At 36.8% G+C, this 23,100-nt stretch overlaps 1 protein-coding gene across 12 annotated transcripts in view; it reads right to left on the bottom strand.

Annotated features, from left to right (window-relative positions):
• The window catches only part of TRIM37 (tripartite motif containing 37), a 201,171-nt gene that overhangs the window by 73,402 nt on the left and 104,669 nt on the right, over window positions 1–23,100 (bottom strand). For all 12 annotated transcript variants that reach the window (XM_044248560.1, XM_044248559.1, XM_044248567.1 and 9 more), the window contains exons 13-16: window positions 15,359–15,538; window positions 10,468–10,582; window positions 9,112–9,330; window positions 7,684–7,820 (exon numbers count right to left, since the gene is read on the bottom strand). In XM_044248560.1, coding sequence (XP_044104495.1) covers window positions 7,684–7,820; window positions 9,112–9,330; window positions 10,468–10,582; window positions 15,359–15,538 — 651 coding nt within the window. The remainder of the gene's footprint in view (window positions 1–7,683; window positions 7,821–9,111; window positions 9,331–10,467; window positions 10,583–15,358; window positions 15,539–23,100) is intronic.

Here is a 23,100-nt window from a genome sequence, read left to right as displayed (position 1 = left end):
TGATCTCAGGGTCCTGGGATCGAGTCCCGCATCCGGCTCTCTGCTCAGCAGGGAGCCTGCTTCCCTCTCTCTCTCTTCTTGCCTCTCCATCTACTTGTGATATCTCTCTGTCAAATAAATAAATAAAATCTTAAGAAAAAAAAAAAAGAAAAAGGATAAGAAATACTACCATTTAGGGGCACCTGGGTGGCTCAGTGGGTTAAGCCTCTGCCTTTGGGTTGGGTCATGATCCCAGGGTTCTGGGATCAAGCCCTGCATCAGGCTCTCCACTCAGCGGGGAGCCTTCTTCCCCTTCTCTCTCTGGCTGCCTCTCTGCCTACTTGTGATCTCTCTCTGTCAAAAATATAAATAAACTTCAAACTAAAGACTGTAGTCAGAGATACAGAAGGACACTACATAATCCTTAAAGGGACTATCCACCAAGATGATCTAACAGTTGTAAATATCTATGCTCCCAATATGGGAGCAGCCAATTACTTAAGAAAACTGTTAATCAAGATAAAGAGTCATATTGATATGAATACACTAATCGTAGGAGATCTTAACACGCCTCTCTCAGAATTAGACAGATCATCGAAGCAGAAAATCAATAAAGAAACAAGAGCATTGAATGACACATTGGACCAGATGGACCTCATAGATATATACAGAACATTCCACCCTAAAACAATAGAATACTCATTCTTCTCAAGTGCACATGGAACCTTCTCCAGAATAGACCACATACTGGGTCACAAATCAGGACTCAACCGATACCAAAAGACTGAGATGATTCCCTGCATATTCTCAGATCACAATGCTTTGAAACTGGAGCTCAATCACAAGGAAAAGTTCAGAAGGAACTCAAACACCTGGAAGCTAAAGACCACCTTGCTTAAGAATGCTTGGATCAACCAGGAGATCAAAGAAGAACTGAAACAATTCATGGAAACCAATGAGAATGAAGACACTTCGGTCCAAAACCTATGGGATACAGCAAAGGCGGTCCTAAGGGGAAAATATATAGCCATCCAAGCCTCGCTCAAAAGAATTGAAAAATCCAGAACACACCAGCTGTCTCTACACCTTAAAGAACTGGAGGATCAACAACAAATCAAACCAACTCCACACATAAGAAGGGAAATCATCAAGATTAGAGCTGAGATCAATGAGGGAGAAACCAGAGATACAGTAGAACGTATCAATATAACTAGAAGCTGGTTTTTTGAAAGAATCAATAAGATCGATAAGCCACTGGCTACACTAATCCAAAAGAAAAGAGAGAAAGCCCAAATTCATAAAATTATGAATGAAAAGGGAGAGATCACAACTAACGCCAAGGAAGTAGAAACAATCATCAGAAGTTATTACGAACAGTTATATGCCAATAAGCTTAGCAACCTAGATGAAATGGATGCATTCCTGGAAAAATATAAACTACCAAAATTGAACCAGGAAGAAATCGACAACCTGAATAGACCGATATCTAATAACGAGATTGAAGCAGTGATCAAAAATCTCCCAAAAAACAAGAGCCCAGGACCTGACGGATTCCCTGGGGAATTCTACCAAACCTTCCAAGAAGAAATAACACCTATTCTCCTGAAGCTGTTTCAAAAAATTGAAGCAGAAGGAAAACTTCCAGACTCTTTCTATGAAGCCAGCATTACCCTGATCCCCAAACCAGGCAAGGACCCTACCAAAAAGGAGAATTTCAGACCAATATCACTGATGAATATGGATGCTAAGATTCTCAACAAGATCCTAGCCAACAGGATCCAACAGCACATTAAAAAGATTATTCACCATGATCAGGTGGGATTCATTCCTGGGCTACAAGGATGGTTCAACATTCGCAAATCAATCAATGTGATACAACAAATTAATATGAGAAGAGAGAAGAACCACATGGTCCTCTCAATTGATGCAGAAAAAGCATTTGACAAAATCCAGCATCCGTTCCTGATTAAAACACTTCAAAGTATAGGGATAGAGGGAACATTCCTGAACCTCATCAAATCTATCTATGAAAGACCCACAGCAAATATCATCCTCAATGGGAAAAAGCTTGCAGCCTTCCCATTGAGATCAGGAACAAGACAAGGATGCCCACTTTCACCACTCTTGTTCAACATAGTATTAGAAGTCCTAGCAACAGCAATCAGACAACAGAGAGAAATAAAAGGTATCCAAATTGGTAATGAAGAAGTCAAACTCTCTCTCTTCGCAGATGACATGATTCTCTATATGGAAAACCCAAAAGACTCCACCCCCAAACTACTAGAACTCATACAGCAATTCAGCAACGTGGCAGGATACAAAGTCAATGTGCAGAAATCAGTGGCTTTCTTATACACTAACAATGAAAATACAGAAAGGGAAATTAGAGAATCGATTCCATTTACTATAGCACCAAGAACCATAAGATACCTGGGAATAAACCTAACTAAAGAGGTAAAGGATCTGTACTTGAGGAACTACAGAACACTCATGAAAGAAATTGAAGAAGACACAAAAAGATGGAAGACCATTCCATGCTCTTGGATCGGAAGAATAAACATTGTTAAAATGTCTATACTGCCTAGAGCAATCTATACTTTTAATGCCATTCCGATCAAAATTCCACCGGCATTCTTCAAAGAGCTGGAGCAAATAATCCTTAAATTTGTATGGAATCAGAAGAGACCCCGAATCGCTAAAGAAATGTTGAAAAACAAAAATAAAGCTGGCGGCATCACCTTACCTGATTTCAAGCTTTATTACAAAGCTGTGATCACCAAGACAGCATGGTACTGGCATAAAAACAGACACATAGACCAGTGGAACAGAGTAGAGAGCCCAGATATGGACCCTCAACTCTATGGTCAATTAATCTTTGACAAAACAGGAAAAAATATACAGTGGAAAAAAGACAGTCTCTTCAATAAATGGTGCTGGGAAAACTGGACAGCTATATGTAGAAGAATGAAACTCGACCATTCTCTTACACCATACACAAAGATCAACTCAAAATGGATAAAAGACCTCAACGTGAGACAGGAATCCATCAGAATCTTAGAGGAGAACATAGGCAGAAATCTCTTTGATATCAGCCATAGCAACTTCTTTCAAGATACGTCTCCAAAGGCAAAGGAAACAAAAGCGAAAATAAACTTCTGGGACTTCATCAAAATCAAAAGCTTCTGCACAGCAAAGGAAACAGTCAAAAAAACAAAGAGGCAACCCACGGAATGGGAGAAGATATTTGCAAATGACAGTACAGACAAAAGGTTGATATCCAGGATCTATAATGAACTCCTCAAACTCAACCCACATGAAACAGACAAACACATCAAAAAATGGGCAGAAGATATGAACAGACACTTCTCCAATCAAGACATACAAATGGCTATCAGACACATGAAAAAATGCTCATCATCATTAGCCCTCAGGGAGGTTCAAATTAAAACCACATTGAGATATCACCTTACACCAGTTAGAATGGCCAAAATTAACAAAACGGGAAACAACATGTGTTGGAGAGGATGTGGAGAAAGGGGAACCCTCTTACACTGTTGGTGGGAATGCAAGTTGGTGCAGCCTCTTTGGAGAACAGTGTGGAGATTCCTCAAGAAATTAAAAATAGAGCTTCCCTATGACCCTGCAATTGCACTCCTGGGTATTTACCCCAAAGATACAGATGTCGTGAAAAGAAGGGCCATCTGTACCCCAATGTTTATAGCAGCAATGGCCACAGTCGCCAAACTATGGAAAGAACCAAGATGCCCTTCAACGGATGAATGGATAAGGAAGATGTGGTCCATATACACTATGGAGTATTATGCCTCCATCAGAAAGGATGAATACCCAACTTTTGTAGCAATATGGACGGGACTGGAAGAGATTATGCTGAGTGAAATAAGCAGAGAGAGTCAATTATCATATGGTTTCACTTATTTGTGGAGCATAACAAATAGCATGGAGGACAAGGGGTGTTAGAGAGGAGTAGGGAATTTCGGTAAATTGGAAGGGGAGGTGAACCGTGAGAGACTATGGACTCTGAAAAACAATCTGAGGGGTTTGAAGTGGCGGGGGGGTGGGAGGTTGGGGTACCAGGTGGTGGGTATTATAGAGGGCACGGATTGCATGGAGCACTGGGTGTGGTGAAAAAATAATGAATACTGTTTTTCTGAAAATAAATAAATAAATAATAATTAAAAAAGATATAAATAAAATCTTTTAAATTAAAAAAAAAAAAGAAAGAAACACTACCATTTCAATAGACACAGAAAAAATACTAGGGAAAGTACAACCACCATTCAGGATAAAAACCCTCAAGAAAGTGGGTTAAGTTAAGGTTGTATCTGAAAAACCCACAGCTAACATCATACTCAATGGGGAAAAACTGAAAGTCCTTCCCCAAAGGTCAAGAACAAAACAAGGATACCCACTCTGATAGTCCTAGCCATAGCAACCAGATGATAAAAAGAAATAAAAGGCATCCAAACTGTTAAGGAAAAAGTTAAACTGTCACCATTTGCAAATGACATAAACAATACACAGAAAATCTTAAAGATTCCAGCAAAAAAAAATTAGAAGTAATGAATTCAATAAAGCTGAAGGACACAAAGTTAATACAGAGAAATCTGCTGTATTTCTATATGCTAATATTGAGGCAGCAGAAATAGAAATTTAATTCCATTAAATAGAAAATAATTCCATTTTTAACTGCCCCCAAAATAATAAGATACCTAGGTATAAACCTTACCAAAGAGATGAAAGACCTATACTCTGAAAACTATAAAACACGGAGGAAGAAAACTGAAGATGACACAAAGAAATGGAAAGATATTTCATGTTCATGGATTGGAAGAACAAATACTGTTCAAGTGTCTATACTACTCAAAGCAATCAAAATACCAGTAGCATTTTTCACAGAACTAGAATAAAAAATCCTAAAATTTGTATGGATCCACAAAAGACCCCAAATAGCCAAAGCAATCTTGAAAAAGAAAGCAAAGCTGGAGGCATCACAATTCTAGACTTAAGTTATATTATAAAGTTGTAGTAATCAAAACAGTATAGTACTGATACAAAAACAGATACATAGATCAATGGAACAGAACAGAAAACCCGGAAATAATGGGTTAATAAATATATGGTCATTTAATCTTCGACAAAGCAGGAAAGAATATCCAATGGGAAAAAAAAGCTCTTCAACAAATGGTGCTGTTGGGAAAACTGGACAGCAACAAAAGAATGCAACTGGACCACTTTCTTACACCATACACAAAAATAAATTCAAAGTGGATTAAAAACCTGTATGTGAGACCTGAAACCATAAAAATCTTGGAAGAGAAGACAGTAACTTCTTTGACATCAGCCAATGCAATATTTTTCTATATCAGTCAGTCTCCTGAGGCAAGGGAAACAAAAGAAAAACTACTAGGAGTACATCAAATTAAAAAGCTTTTGGAAGAAAACAATAAATAAAACTAAAAGGCAACTGATGGAATGGGAGAAGAAATCTGAAAATGACATACTGGATAAAGGGCTAGTATCCAGAATCCATAAAGAATTAATCAAAATCAACATCCAAAAAATAATCGAATTTAAAAATGGGCAGAAGACATGAACACACATTTCTCCAAATGTGGACATACACATGGCCAAAAAACACATTGAAAAGTTGTTCAATATCACTCATCATCAGGGAAATGAAAATCAAAACCACAATGAGACATCACTTCACACCTGTCAGAATGGCTAAAATCAAAAACTCAAGAAACAGGGGTGCCTGGGTGGCTCAGTTGGTTGAGCAACTGCCTTCAGCTCAAGTCATGATCCCGGAGTCCTGGGATCGAGTCCCTCATCGGGCTCCCAGGTCCACAGGGAGTTTGCTTCTCTCTCTGATCTTTTCCTCTTCTCATGCTCTCTCTCACTGTCTCTCTCTCTCAAATAAATAAATAAATAAAATCTTAAAAAAAAAAAAAAAAAACCTCAAGAAACAACAGAAGGTAAGGATGTAAGGAAAAGGGAATCTTCATGCACTGTTGATGGGAATGCAAACTGCAAACTGATGCAGCCACTGTGAAAAACAGTATGGAGGTTCCTCAGAAGTTAAAGGTAGAACTACCCTATGATCCAGCAATTACACTACTGGGTATTGACCCAGAGAATAATACAAAAACATTAATTCAAAGGGATACATGCATCCCTAATATTTATAGCAGCATTATTTACAACAGCCAAGATATAGAAGCATCCCAAGTGTCCACTGATGAAGAAAATGTGGTGTACACACACAATGGAATATTTAGCCATAAAAAGAAGGAAAATTTGTAATTTCAAACAACATGGATGAAGGTAGAGAGAATAATGCTAAGTCAGACAGACAAATATCATGTGATTTCACTCATATGTTGGATTTTTTTTTTTTTAAGATTTTATTTTATTTATTTGAGAGAGAGAGACAGTGAGAGAGAGCATGAGCGAGGAGAAGGTCAGAGGGAGAAGCAGACTCCCCATGGAGCTGGGAGCCCGATGTGGGACTCGATCCCAGGACTCCAGGATCACGCCCTGAGCCGGAGGCAGTCGTTTAACCAACTGCGCCACCCAGGCGTCCCTCATATGTTGGATTTAAGAAAGAAAATAATCGAGGAAGGGGAAAAAAATAGGAGAGAGAGAGACAAACCAAGAAAGAGTCTTAACTATAGAGAACAAACTGACATTTACCAGAGGGGAGAGGTAGGGGGTGGAGAATGAGTGAAATAGGTAATGGGAGGGAGGGAGATATTTACAGTCTCAAAAAATATGTCCCCACAGGATATTTGTTAATTACAAAGTGAAAAATTTAGTAATTTGTAGAGAAATCCGGCAGACATTTGCTTAACCAAGTAATCGAAATTAGTCAATTGTAATGGGACAAATAAAAGACATGTACCCTCCTGCTACTCCCTTGTATGAACCTCTGAAAAGGCTCTATCATCACTTCTCCAGTATTCCTACCTGAAGTGCATAACCTAAATTTCATTGTGAGGAAACATTCAGAGTACTCCCAAATTGAGGGACTTCCTGCAAAATAACGACTCTTTCTCAGAAGTGTCAAAGTCATAAACAAAAGATGAAAAAAATAAAGATTAAGTGACCCAGATTAAAGAAGATTAAGACTAATAGAATTTAACTAAAAGCAACATGTGATGCTGGATTGGATCCTAGACCAGACAAAGGAAATCAATAGCAAATTTTTAAATGATCATAGATTACAGTATTATATCAATGTTAATCCCGATTTTGATAACTATACTATAGTTACATAAAAACACAGTTCTTTTTAAGGAGTACACAGTGAAAAGTATATTCACCTTATCTTGAAAGTCTCACCAAAAAAAAAAAAAAAAATAGAGAAAAGAGGAATACAACAGAATATTAACATTTGGGGAATTAATCTGGGCAAAGGGAATATGGGAACTGTTATTTAATATTTTTTGACTTTTCCTAAATATGGAATTTCAAAATTAAAAATAAAATGAAAAAACTAAATCTCATTTTGGAACCCAGAGATGAGAGGAAAGAAACTGATTGTCTTTCCTTCAAGCTCCTTCTTTATGTGATACTTAATAGCAAGTAAAAATGCTGAATATCCCCACTTTAAGGCCTAATTAAGTTAACATGCTTCATTACCACTTAGATGCTTTGTAGTGGTAGTTAAGGGGAGACACTCACATAGTTTCTTCATCAATGTCATTTTCTTCTGTGTTACTTGTTGCTGTGGAACTGGCAGAGGAACTGCTGCCATCAAGGTGATTCACTTCATCTTCCCCAACAAGATCCAGATCCAGATCTCCATCAGAGAGTTCATGCTAGATCAAGGCAAAGGAACAAGACTTCCATCTCAATTAGTTTTACTCAGTTGATCATCTGATCCAGCTGATGGACCAAGCCCCGAAGAAGGATGTAATCATCAGAACTCTCAGTGCAGAGCAAGCTGAGCCCTTTAGGGAAAACCACACAATATCTGATTCCACTAAGAACTTACTGCTACCATTTTCAGCTAGGCCTTCAATGTCCCTGGAAATGCTTCATATATTCCTTGTGAGCTGCCAGTAATGCTCTTCACAGGTAACATTTCAAACCATCACTCCTCTACTTATGTCTAACCTCAGATATCCTCAAGGACATCGTAAAACTATCACCTATCTGCACAGAAAAACCTATCAGTTAATAAGTGTAAACACCCCCAAATTTTAGCTGCCCTACCTGCAAATCTCACTATTCCTTTAATTCATCCTGTCAAAGGTTAACTGCTTCACTTGAGCAGTCCACTCCAACCACCTTTATCTATCTTCTTAAATAGTTTGTCTTGTCGGTACCTTAACCTTACCTCTCTCCTCACTGGCTCCTTCATTTTAATACGTACTTGAAATCTCCCATCTTAAAAATAACAATTATAAAAATGAAACAAACAAAAAACACCTTGTTTTTGCATCACTGTTTGATTTTAAACAATAATAATTACTTCTTGAATTTTTATTCTGGTTATGGCTTAGTTGGGATAAAACTGGGATATCTCCGAAATCCTAAATCATGCTACCTACATATGCAAAAATAAGGTACTTTACTAGTTTTAGTGAATGGAAATAGAATGCATTTTTAAATTCCACTATCCATATAGTTTCCAGAATGTACATCAGTTTATTTTGTAGAATGTATACTTTTCTACAATAAATTATAGAACTGTGCAACACTTTGATTCAACAACTTCTGACTTATTACTATTTACGGAAGAGCATACACTAGTAATGAAAACAAATGGACAAGACTTTTAGTACACTAATGCATAAAAATATAGAGTACTTTATATACTCTATATTGGAAATCATGATCTTATTTCTCTTATAAAACAAAATGAATCTAAAACAAGTCTTATTATTACATAATTTTTTTAACTTAGGATTTATTTATTTATTTATTCTTAGAGACAGAGAGCATGAGAATGGGGGGAGGGACAGAGGGAGAGGAGAAAAAGAATCTTAAGCAGACTACCCTCTGAACAGAGCCCAATGTGGGGCTCTATAGCCCCCTAAGATCATGACCTGAGCCAAAGTCAACAGACAGATGCTTCACCCACTGAGCCACCCAGGCGCCTCTTACATGATAATCTTCATTCTGAATCTTCTCTTCCTCTTCTTCATCCTCTTTGACCTCTCTTGTAGAAGCTGTAGTAGGACCATCCTGGAGAAGCATATCAGTGCATGACACAGACTTCTTAGCACGTGTCTCAGGAGTATCATCATTTTGGGGGCTAAGATGATTATCTGGTGGTGACAAATCTCTTGATTTCTGAGTTCGAGACAACTCAATAGTAAGTCTCTTAAAATAAACAATAACAGCACAAACAAACATAAGTCAAAAGCAGTGTTTCACTGGCACAGTAAAAACATTTTAGGTAAAAAAATATATATCCAGATGTCCTAAAACCATTTTTCAAACCATCCCTCTCAATCCCTCCTGGTTTTATAGAAAAATCTATGACAAAAAAACCCTGCCCCCCACTTTAGTCTCATTTTGCTTTTCATATCTAGCCTAAGCTACATATACAATAGCAAACTGTACAGTAAGTACAAGCAGTTTTAAACAATATACTTATCCTGAAAATTTCTCCAAGTATGTACTCATTCATACTTTCCTCTATTAACCATCTATTAACCTTTCTCAGCACTCCCATCCTTCCACTCCATTTCAATTTCCACTGGCAGAAAGAAACATTCCTTATATAATTTAGTTTACCACTATAAGATAAAAATTCCTTGTCTGATCCTCCCCAGGGCTCAATTCAGCAACAGTGAAAATTCAAGATGGGATAATTTTCAATTTTTCTATAGCTTAGAATCCTTTAAATTCAAGATAGCATGGAAAAGAGAAAGATTCAAATCACTGAGAAACAAAAGAAGTTTACCTCAAATTAGAGCAGCACTGTCCAAAATATAGCTTTATACAATGATAAAAATGTAATATACCTGCAATGCCCAATACAAGCACTTAAAATGTGGCTAGTGCAACCAAAGAACTGATATTTAATTTTAATTAAGTTCACACAGCCACACGTGGCTAGTGGCTAATTGAACTAAGAGTGCAAAATTAGAGGCTCAAAGGTGGTATGTAGATGGAAAATAAGGTAACCGGACTTTTCTACAAAATTACAAAAGAGGAATATCCAAAATCTAATTACAAGTGTAACATGCCAGTAAGACTATGAATATAAAACACTAAACTCATATGTTTTTTGGTTACCTTTTTTTTTTTTTTTAAGATTATTTATTTATTTATTTGACAGAGATCACAAGTAGGCAGAGAGGCAGGCGGGGGCAGGTGCGGGGGGTGGGAAGCAGGCTCCTCTCCAAGCAGAGACCTTGATGCGAGGCTCGATTCCAAGACCCTGGGATCATGACCTGAGCCAAAGAGAGAGGCTTTAACCCACTGAGCCACCCAGGTCCCCCTTTTGGTTACCTCTTTAAGGTTATTTATTTGTTGGATGTAGCTACTTTGTGCAGCTTCCAATTGAGTAATATACCAATGCTGGTCCCGGCATTTTTGAAAGAAAGTTGGTGAACGAACCTGAAACCTTAAAAGAAAAGCTGCGCATGAAACATGATCCAAAAAGTAAAATCTTATCAACCAAGCACTGAATCTGGAACTATTAATTTTATAAGTTTTATAAATTTTATAAAAATTATAATTTTAAGTTTATTTGATTACAATGCTAAAATTCAACATGAACTCACAGCTGCTGGTATTATTTATACATATAGTTTACAAATTATAATGACATAACGTCCTGAAAACTTATCTTTAGGTCAGTTGTCTAAACACAAACTACCCTTTTCTAAAGAAGTAACACTACACATCATGGGCAAACTCCCATACTAAAACATATTTATTATAATAATCGAGATCAAATACCATGTTGATCATGAGTTGGGAAGAAGACCATACCATGCAGGAAAGAGGAAGCTAATGCTTTCTTTCCCCCTTTCTTACTTAGGTCAAACCCAGACAAAAATAGGCAAAATCTGTTTTAGACTGCTCTTTTTCTTTCGTGCTTTCATCTTATGCTCCTGTATTTCTTCCTCCCCAGTAGAAAACAAAAAAGTCCCTTAAAGGGTCAACTACCTGGAACTGCTTTACTGTCCCTCAATGAGTTGCATGCTCTAAATAACCTATATTCCTATTTCCTCCAGACAGCAGCTTAAAATCAGCTCTCCATCACAATATGGCATATTGCAGCTTGGGTCAGGGAAAAAAACAAGTATATTAAAGGATTTTAATAGATAAATAATAGCATCTCAATCTATCCAGAGTTATCTGTATTTTCATTGGTATTTATTTATTTTTTGATGGGCAGTGAAACAAGGTTTATTGAGCAATAGCAAAGTGAGAGTACAAAGCTCCCAAGGAGGGAGGGGACCCAAAGGGGATGCCTTATCTGTACTTTTAAAACCCAGATACTTACTAATGCAGAAAAACCTATACCTATGTCAGAAAAGTGAACTTGAGTCTATTCATAGTGGAAAAATCTATAGCAATATGCAAAGAGGTTTCTAAAGAGTGGAAGAGTCCCAAGAAGCAAAACTAACTTGGAAACCTCTACAAATCATCCTTCCAGTCTTGCCACCCTTATGTTAAATATCATTCCATTTTTTGTAGGATTTTACTAGCTAGTATAGGAGTCTACTGACCATCATCTAGAGTTATCTGCAGTGGATAATGATGTTCAGGTAAAGACACTCATGCACTGGAGGATAGAGATTATTCACTCAACCAATACCCTAAGGGGATGCTGCCCAGTCAGTGTCCATTGGTAAAATTTTCACAAGGACATTATCTTTGAATGGCTAATGAACTATAGTCAATTCTGAACATTACTGTGTCATTAAAACAGATGCAAGCATGAGGTAACATTCCTTAACTTTCTGATTTAACAAAAGGAGAATAAAATACATACTCATTTATATGTAGTTATAGAAAAACCTTAACTTATTTAATTATCTGTCAGAAAGAGAGAGAGAGAGACAGAGCACAAGTAGGGGGAGTGGCAGGTAGAGCACACAGAGGGAGAAGCAGGCACCTGGCTGAGTATGAAGCTCAGAGCCCAATGTGGGACTTGATCCCAAGACCCTGGGATCATGACTTGCACCAAAGGAAGATGATTAATGGACTGAGCCATCCAGGAGTCCCTGTTTTTTTTTTTGTTTTTTAAAGTACACTCCAGGGGCACCTGGGTGGCTCAGTGGGTTGGCTCTCTGCCTGCCTCTCTGCCTACTTGTGATCTCTCTCTGTCAAATAAATAAATAAGGTCTTTTATTTTTTTTTTAAGATTTTATTTATTTATTTGACAGACAGAGACCACAAGTAGGCAGTGAGAGAGGGGGAAGCAGGCTCCCCGCTGAGCAGAGAGCCTGATGTGGGGCTCCATCCCAGAACCCTGAGATCATGACCTGAGCCAAAGGCAGAGGCTCAACCCACTGAGCCACCCAGGTGCCCCAATAAATAAAATCTTTAAAAAAAAAAGTACACTCCAGGGGTGCCTGGGTGGCTCAGTCATTAAGCGTCTGCCTTTGGCTTGGGTCATGATCCCGGGGTCCTGGGAATGAGCCCTGGATCAGGCTCGCTGTTCCATGGGGGGCCTGCTTCTCCCTCTCCCACCCCCCCGATTGTGTTCCTTCTCTCCGTATCTCTGTCAAATAAATAAAATCTTTAAAAAATAAAAAAAATTTTAAAAAATAAAGTACACTCCAGTGTACCCAGTGAGGAGCCCAACTCGAGACTTGAACTCATGACCCTGAGATCAAGACATAAGCTGAAATCAAGAGTTGGGACACCTAACTGACCGAGCCACCCAGGCACCCTTTATTAACTTTCTAGTAAATACATATACAATTCCATGAGAATCTTAAATTGAGACTTAAATTTTCAGCAATCTCTCATTAAATAAATATTATGAGTAATAAGATAATTCAGAGCCTCCTCTCCACAAATCCTATAGCAACTTATTTTCTACTGCTATTTTAGCACTATCTTGTAGAAAAAATGGGCTTTTTTGTTTTGTTTTGTTTTTTTAAAGATTTATTTATTTATTTATTTGACACAGAGAGAGAGAGAGAGAGATCACAAGTAGGCAGAGAGAGAGAGAGAGGAGGAAGCAGGCTCCCCGCCGAGCAGAGAGCCCGATGCGGGACTCCATCCCAGGACCCTGGGATCACGACCTGAGCCGAAGGCAGCGGCCCAACCCACTGAGCCACCCAGGCGCCCTGTTTTGTTTTGTTTTTTAAAGATTTTATTTATTTATTTGACAGAAAGAGAGATCACAAGTAGGCAGAGAGAGAGAGAGGGAAGCAGGCTCCCTGCTGAGCAGAGAGCCCGATGCAGGGCTCAATCCCAGGACCCTGAGATCATGACCTGAGCCGAAGGCAGAGTCTTTTTGTTTTTTTAAAGACTTTATTTATTTACCCGACAGACAGAGATCACAAGTAGGCAGAGAGGCAGACAGAGAGAGAGGAGGAAGCAGGCTCCCACTGAGCAGAGAGCCCAATGTGGGGCTCGATCCCAGGACCCGGAGATCATAACCTGCGCTGAAGGCAGAGGCTTAACCCTCTGAGCCACCCAGGCACCCCCCCGAAGGCAGAGTCTTAACCCACTGAGCCACCCAGGCGCCCCAGAATAAATGGTTTTATCTGCCCAATTTATCTTGAGTTTCCTGAGAATAAAATCGATGCCTTATTCTTAATATTAACCCAGTGCCAAGCACACACTCAGTCAATGTTGCTGAATAAGCGATAATAAAACATCGAAACAGGACTCTGTTCCTGTCCTAATATTCCAGTCTAGTAGGAAAAGTTTTGTTATAAATAAGGACGGCTTAAAAATAGAGACTAGAAGTTGGGCTATACTGAGTTAAAAAAGGGAAACTATCACACAGATTACCACCAAAAGATTCACATTAGTATGACTCCAATAAGGGGAGGACTAAGGCTTTGGTATTTGGTCAAAGTGATGGTTGAATAATTTTGCAATCCTCTCTACAGTGAAAGTGTGGAATAGCAACAAATTATTTTTTTGGCAAATAATTTTTAAAAATACAAAAACCCTGAAAGGTGATAAAATGGAGTTGAAATAATTCCCCCAAAGACAAAAACATGAATCTTTTTTTTCTACACTGAAAATGCAATAATCTTTTTTCACTTCTTTATTCTCCCAGAAAGGTTATGAAGAACACATACTAATACAGTTTAATATAACAGCAACTCACATACCACCCTCTACACCAAAGAGCTCAGAATAAGAGAAATTTAAGAGTAGATCAATCACTTCCAAGGAAAACAGCTTTGAAAATTGTTTTGATAGGAACTTAAAACTATTAAAACACTGCTCAAAACATAATTGGATCTACTTTTTTAATACTCAATTTCTCATTTTCATCATCCAGATTAAAATATCATGTAATGGGGGCATCTTGGTGGCTCAATGGGTTAAAGCCTCTGCCTTCAGCTCAGGTCATGATCTCAGGGTCCTGCGACTGAGCCCTGCATAGGGCTCTCTGCTCAGCAGGGAGACTGCTCACTACCCCCACCCCACCTGCTTCTTTGCCTACTTGTGATCTGTCAAATAAATAAAATCTTAAAAATAAATAAATAAAATATCATGGATGATGTTCTAAAATGTCTGACTTGTAAAGGATACAACATTAAACAGGGCTCTTGTGGTTTTACAGTTAGCATTTACATTTCCTTTCTTGCAAATAATACCCCAACTACTATCACTTAGTTTGTTTTCAGCAATTTTCATCTCTATTTCCCTACTTTTAATTTGCTGTTATCTAGAAAGGACTGAAAATTATTTTGTGTTTAAGCTTGTAAAACCAGTCATGCAAATATATAATGTCAAGTGAAAAAAATAAGCACTTGATCCTTATGTTTGTATTTCCAAATGCTAAGGTTGACAGAAGTTCACTAACTAAATTTCAAACACATTTCCAAATTATATTACTAACTACACAGGGCTTCTGAAATAAAATAGTTAAAAACAATAATAAGATTATAGTTAGTATAAATTTCAATATTCTTCTCTGTTAAATGAATAAACTTTTTTGAGACAGCAAAAACACATGCACATGGGTGAGTAGTCAGGAAGGGACAAAGGAGGGGGAGGGCGAATCCTAAGCAGGATCCACCCTGGGTGGGGCTTGATCTCACAACCCTGGGATCAGGACCTGAGCCAAAATCAAGAGTCAGATGCTTAACCAGCTGAGCCATCTAAGCACCCCAAATAAATAAGCTCTAAAATAAAGTTCTGATGCCATTATTACTGCATGATAAAAACATTATCAAATGTTTCTTATTACCTTAAAATCACTGTATCATTTTGTCGATTCAAGTATCCTTCATTTGCAAGTAAATCTAAACGGAAAAATCTATTATAACCCCAGCACTCTCCAACTTCAAAGTCAGATGCAAATTCTCGAATGATATTTTTGGTAGGATCATTGCAGGACTGATGAACCATCTCTACACGATATTCGTATCTAAAATTGAAAAACAAATTATTAACACAGAGTTAGCAAACAAGAAGAGAAGACAGACATATCAAAACATTAAGTAGGTCATTAAGTTATTACCTGAGAAGAACCTTATTGATATGTACAGTCACTTTTCTTTCAGAAATGACTGTATCATTTATAAAAATCCAGTTTTGTAAATGGGCTACCACAACATGATTGGCACTAGGTCCTTTTTTCCTTTTAAAAATGTTTACTAATATATTGCAGGTCAAGTACCACCTCAAAAATAAATACATTTTGTATAAAACAGTACTTTCAAAGTTACTTTTGTTTTAGCAAAGCTATATATTTTTCCATGTATTCATTACCTAGATTTCCTCACATATAAATATTCTGCCATTTCCACTAAGGCTCATCCCCATGCGATTATAAAGTAAATAATAAATTTTAAAATACTATATTATTCCAATTCAAGTTTGAATTAATTGTGCTCAGAAATTCAAGACAAAAATAAAAAAATTAAAAAAAAAGAAATTCAAGACTACAAAATTTTCTAACTGAAAACAAGTATACACTGAGAAATTCAATATAATCAGATTTCTGTAACTTTTATTACATTAAACTCCAATGTCTTCAAACTCATTTTTATTAAGAAAGCATTTGTTATTTAAAGAAGACAAAAAAATGAAAAAAATAAAGATAACCAGAAGGAACACTTGACAGTAGTCATAAAGCTTTCCTTTTTGGTGGAGATACATTTTTAAAAGAAAAACACAAAAGCTTACAACCTGCTATTTCTCCTGGCAAAAGTAAGTAAAAAACCTGCAGCTCTTTACCTATAAATGTCAGATGTAAGAATTTCTTTAAGTACTGTCAAATGATTTTTATATTAATATCATTCACAATACATTATCAAGATTGATGACACAAAGAACTAACCAATATGTAAGTTGTGATATTTTGTCCACTTCAATTTTAAGGAAGTCATGAAGCTAGCTCTGTAGTATAAAAGGTACCATTAAACATCTAGAAATAAATCCCAACATCCATGCACAATTGTTTTTGACAAGGGTGCTAAGATCATTCAATGGGAAAGAAAACGTCTCCTCGACAAAAAAGGTGCTGAGAAAACTGGATAGCCACATGCAAAAAAGAATGAAGCTGAGCCCTTAACTAATTCCATATACAAAAATTAACTCAAGGGGCGACTCGGTGGTTCAGTGGGTTCAGCTCAGGTCATGATCCCAGGGTTCTGGGATTGAGTCCTATCAGGCTCTGTGCTCAGCAAGGAGCCTGCTTCCCCCACCCCTCTCTCTGCCTGCCTCTCTGCCTACTTATGATCTCTGTCTGCCAAATTAATTAATTAATTAATTAATTAAACTCAAAAAGGACCAATGACCAAATATTAAGGGCTTACAACTACAAAGCTCTCATAAGAAAACACAGGGGTAAATCTTCATGAATTGACCGAATTTGGCAATGCATTCACAGATTTGATTCCAAAAGTATGAACAACAAATGGCAAAACGGATAACTTGAACTTTACAAAAATTTAAAACACTATACATCAAAGGACATTGAGAAAGTAGAAGGACAAACCTAGAAAATGGGAGAAACTACTGTCAAATCCTATAAACCATCTGATAATGGTTTAAGCATTCAAAATATATAAAGAATTCCTATAACTCAACAACAAAAAGAAAGCAACCCCATTTAAAAATGGGCAATGGACCTGAATAAACATTTCTCCAAAGATATGTAATGGTCAATAAGCACAAGAAAAGAATCTGAACTTCATTGATCATTAAGGAAATGCAAATCAAAACCACAATGAGATACCACTTCATACTCACTGGGATGTCTCTAAAATACAATTAAAAATGGAAAATTATTAAGTGTTGGTGAGGATGTGAAGAAATATGAACTCTCATACGTTGCTGGAAGGAACACAGAATTGTATAGCCACTGTGCAAAAGCTTGGCAGTTCCCCCAAAATGTTAAAAATACAAAATTACCATATAACCCATCAATTCCAAAACTAGGTATACATTCAAAAGAAAGAAAAACATATGTCCATACGAAACCTTTACTGCAGGATTATTCATAACAGCCAAAAGTTGGATACAACGCAAACTGTCCATCAACAAATGAATGGGTAAAAAAGTATATACATAAAATGGGATATTATTCAGTCATATAAAAGAATGAAGTTCTGGTATATGCTTTACATGGGTGAACCTTGAAAACAACATGCTAAGTAAATAGAAGCCAAACACAAAGGTCCCATTGTAGGATCTTTTATATGAAAAATTTAGAATAGGAAAACACACAGAAAAAAAAGGAGTTGTATAGGAGAAGAAAGGAATAGGAATTGTTCACTTCATCGGTATGGAGTGTTCTGGGGTGATAAAAACATTCTGAAACTAAAGAGAGATGATGGTAGTCCCTGTAATGTAAATAAACTAAATTCCACTGAATTGTATATTTTTAAATGGTTAACTATTGTTATGTAAATTTCACCCCTAAAAAATTAACTTTTTACTTTTATTTTTAAAATGAGTAGTGAAAAACTCAAAACACATAAACAATGAAGAATATTGAAAATCTGTGTGTGTGGGGGGACACATTAATGCTAGTTGTCAAATATATCCAGAATCAAAACAGATTAAGAGTTTAAAAGTGAAAAGTCACTTTGTATGAAAAACCATATAATGTTTGAAAAAAGATCATTCTTTTACTGGCATTAGTTCTTTGAAATCGTGACAGATACAGACCTATGTTTCTAACAAATGTGGGAATTAATCCAAGTTAAATTAGTTACAAAGCATCTCAACTGCAATCTTAGATAGAACTAAAACCCTAAATTTGAATATTCCAACTTAAATTCTTTCCTTCTATCAAACCGAAGATCCAAATAAATATGACAACTGTTAACTTAAAAATTTTAGTATTATTACATTTACTCTCTCAGGGAAAGTTCAATACTTTCTTTAAGCAACTCAAAGAAATTCCCCTCTTAGTCTAAAACAAGGCGCTCCGCAAAGACTGTTAAAAGTCAATTCCAGAATGTCACTCATATGCAAATTTTCTCTGAAGGCCTATACATGTGTATGCTAACACATACCTGTAGAAAGATACTTAAGCATAATGAAATTATGAGAGTACCTCTGCAGCATCCCAGGTGATATTAAAATCTACTAGATAATGACACAACGATTTAAGATCTTATTCCATATTTTGGCAGTTAAACTACTGTTCAACTCTAAATTCCAAAATTGAATGACATTTTAATATTAATGAAGAGGTACTCAAACTCTTCTCTAGGCTTACTGAAGTGTTAAAGAGAATTAAGAGATAATAAAATGTCATTTTACCAGAATAGAAAGGTCTCACTGAGGTATTTAGATAATATCTAACAAATATACAAATCCTAATCTTTATTCAACCTTATTCTCCTGAGTAATACTTCACTTTCATCGATAATGTTTTGGTGTTTGCAAGACCATGTAAACTTTAAGTTCCTGTAGTGTATATGGTCAACAATAAAAGAACAGAGATGAAATCAGTACCAAAGGCAACAAAACTATCACAAAATCTACATTATCAGTAAGACAAAAAGGAGAAACTTCCTAAAACAAGAAACAGAGGTAGATCAAGAAATAGCTTCATCAAGAGACAAGGAAAAGCCCAAGATTTAAAGGTAGCAACAGGGACGTGAACAAAATCCTGCAGTCACTGAGATTCTTATAATTCTGCCCATAATCAAACACCTTCCAACCAAAATGGCTGATTTCAGAGAATCAAACAGAGCCCAGTACTTAACAACTATACAAAGACCAAAAAAAAAAAAAAAAAAAAATCTGGTTAAACAGACTGCTGCTAAACAATGCTGATCTTGAGTGAATAATTTAACTAAACCATCCCTGTATTACCATCTGTGAAATGGGACTAATAATATAACCTATAGCTCACAATATGGTAAAGCAAAGTGATTACATAAAGCACAGTGCTTGGTGCAAAGTATAATATTCAGCAGTTAGCTATTATGACAACAATACAGGTGAGTCCACTGTTTCAGATCATACAGGACATCTGGAACAGAGCTATAAGTAAAACATATTTCCAATTTTCTTCCCATATTACTAACATTACTCATAATTTTACTCACCAGTAGTGGCAAGAATATTCTGCATTAAGGTTAGTCTATGCCAGAGGTTGTTTAAGTATAGTTCGTGTGCCCCTGGCAGTCAGCTCCTGTATGATCCTTTTAGGGATCCAAAATGTCAAAACCATTATCGTAATATTAAGTTGTTTGTCCCTTTCATGTGGACATTTGCACTAATGATACAGAAGAATGATAGTTAAAGATGTACCAGTAGTGGGGTGCCTGGGTGGCTCAGTCAGTTAAGCGGTTGCCTTAGGCTCAGGTCATGATCCCAGAAGGCTCAGCCTCCTTCCTCAGTGGGGAGCCTGCTTCTCCCCTCCCTGCCACTCCCCCAGCCTTAGCTTGCTCTCTCCCTCTGTCAAATAAATAAATTTTTTAAAAAAATCTTAAAAAAAAAAAAAAGTACCAGTAGTCATTATATTATTCAGTGCTACACACTTTCAGACAGGGAAAAAAATGCCAGTGTCTCTCAGGAATGCCTTTGATGATGCAATACAATTGTTAACTGTTATTAAACCTCAACTCTTGGTATCACAAAATGGGAAACACTATACATAAAGTACTTATTCTGCATAGTGATGTACAATAGCGATCTTGGGGAAATAACTGAGTTGCAAGTTCATTAGCCACCTTTTTTTGGTGAAACATCAAATGAAAGAAAAACAAACAATGGTTATTCAGCTGTAGATATATTTTCTGGACCAAATCAATTAAGGAAAAAAAACTGCCAGTATTGGCTATCGATACACAGGTTGACAAAACACAAGCTTTCAAATAAAAAATCGTAATTCTGAACAATCTGTACGTGTTACATGAGTTTAAAAAGCTTTCTAATACTTCAAGACTCTCCTGATAAAAATGGTAGTATCAATGAATGTAATTCTTTGATATCACATAATGAAATGTGTCAAATGCATATTTAGCAAAATATTATTTTCCAAATGATCAATAATACATGAGCAAAAGATCCATTCACAGTGCAGTCCAACAGAGTTTTTATTGTCGTTAGGTTTTTTTTTAGTAAACAGCTTTGTTATACTTACAAATATAACAAAGAAAGCCGCACATATTTGAAGAGTATGATTTGATATAAAGTATACAATCTGGTAATTTATATATGTATGCACACAAACATATATACTCATGAAACCATCACCACAATCAAGAGACTACTGAGAGAGACATCCTCTCCCAGTTTCCTCTGCCTTCTCTACTTCCCTCCCTCACCTTTTCCCTCTACCTAACCCTAGCCCTGTCTGTCCTTCCATCTCCACACAACCTGCGTTCTGTTACAGATCAGTTTGCATTTTTCTAGTTTTACCTAAGTGGAATCATATACATGCTCTTTAACTGTCTAGTTTCTTTTTTTTTTTTTTTTTTAAGATTTTATTTTATTTATTTGAGAGAGAGAGAGAGACAGTGAGAGAGAGAATGAGCGAGGAGAAGGTCAGAGAGCGAAGCAGACTCCCCATGGAGCTGGGAGCCTGATGTGGGACTCGATCCCGGTACTCCAGGATCACGCCCTGAGCCGGAGGCAGTCGTCCAACCAACTGCGCCACCCAGGCGTCCCTAACTGTCTAGTTTCTTTCATGAATAATTTAAAAGGTATTCATGTTGTTGCTCGTATCAACAGTTCATTAGTTTTTAATGCTGAGTGGTATTCCATTGTATGGACACACCAAAATTTATTTATCCATTCAGCTGTTGATGGAAATTAGGGTTGATTCTATTTTTATAAACAATGATGCTGTGAATATTTGTATAAATATTTTTGTATGGACATACAGTTCTTTTCTCTTGGGTAAATGTACAGGAGTAGTTTATCGGTCATGGAACAGGTGTATGTTTAACTCGTTAACAATCACCAAATAGTTTACAAAACTGGTTCTATCATTTTACCTTCCCAAGAGGAATGTTTAAGACTTCAAATTTTTATATAGTCTTTCCAAAACTTGGTATGATCTTAATTTTAGCCATTCCAATGAGATATAGTGGTATCATATTGTTTATAAATTTCCATTTCCCTAATAATTAACACATTAGGGTATACTGGTATCAGATTGATTGTAAATTTCTATTTCCCTAATGACCATGCTATTAATCATCTTAAATAAGCTTATTTTGCCATTAGTATATCTTCCTTAGTGAGTTTGTCCACATGGAGAAGGGAGCTTGTTTTTTATTGTTGAGTTTTGAGAGTTCCTTATACATACTGGATAAAAATCCACGCAATTTGAAGAATTTTTCACTTCTTTTTCCCTTCACAGCATCTTTTTCAAAAATCTGTCCTTACGAATGAGTTGTTTTTTCTTTAAAGTTTAAAGTTGTTTTATCTTTAAAAGGAGTGTTTTCTTTCTTTCTTTTTTTTAATATTTTATTTATTTATTTGACAGACAGAGATCACAAGTAGGCAGAGAGGCAGACAGAGAAAGAGAGAGGAGGAAGCAGGCTCCCCGCTGAGCAGAGAGCTCAATGTGGGGTGCAATCCCAGGATCCTGGGATCATGACGTGAGCCGAAGGCAGAGGCTTTAACCCACTGAGCCACCCAGGCGCCCCATGAATGATTTTTTTGCTGGACTTGCAGTATATTCCATTTATGAATTTTTCTAACCTTATGCTAATATTATGCTATATTAAGTTAATACTGTAGCTTTGTGGTAAGTCTTACAATCATGTAGATTTAGTCATCAAATTTTGTTTTGATTTCCCTATTTTTCAATTTTTATTTTGTTGCATTCTGCTTTGATCTTTTTTTTTATCTAAGATTTTATTTATTTGACACAGAGAGAGAAGGAAGAGAGAGAGAGTACAAAGTATGCACAAGGGGGAGAGGCAGACAGACGGAGAGGGAGAAGCAGGCACCCTGCTGAGCAGAGTCAAACGTGGGGCTTGATCCCAGGACCATAAGATCATGACCTGAGCTGAAGTCAGACGCTTAACCAACTGAACCACCTAGGTGACCCGTATTCTGCTTTTAATATTTGTTTCCTTTCTTCCTTTTTCTTTTCTCTATAGTTTTTTTTTCTTTTCCCCTGAAGAGGGTGGCCAGGGGACGGAGAGAGAATCTTAAGCAGACTCTTTACCCAGTGTGCAAGGTTGAAGTGGGGCTTGATCTTACAACCCTGAAATCATGACCTGACCCAAAATCAATCAGCTTAACCAACTGAACCAACCAGGTGCCCCTCTTCTCTAGTTTATTTAAAAGTAGATCATTGATATGAGACCCTTCTGCTTTTCATTTACCAGCTGATCCTTGAACAATGCAGGGGTTAGGGATACTGATCCTTACGTAATCAAAAATGTGGGTATGACTTCTGACTCACCAAAAATTTAACTAATAGGTCACTGCTGACCAAAGACTTTCCAAAACATAATCAACATAAACAGCTGATTAACACATTTTTGTTATGTTATATGTATT

This window comes from Neovison vison, chromosome 5 (genome assembly GCF_020171115.1).
Source record: "Neovison vison isolate M4711 chromosome 5, ASM_NN_V1, whole genome shotgun sequence".
Lineage (NCBI taxonomy): Eukaryota > Metazoa > Chordata > Mammalia > Carnivora > Mustelidae > Neogale > Neogale vison.
The sequence above is the reverse complement of the archived record's forward strand: the minus strand, read 5'-3'. Positions and strand labels throughout refer to the sequence as shown.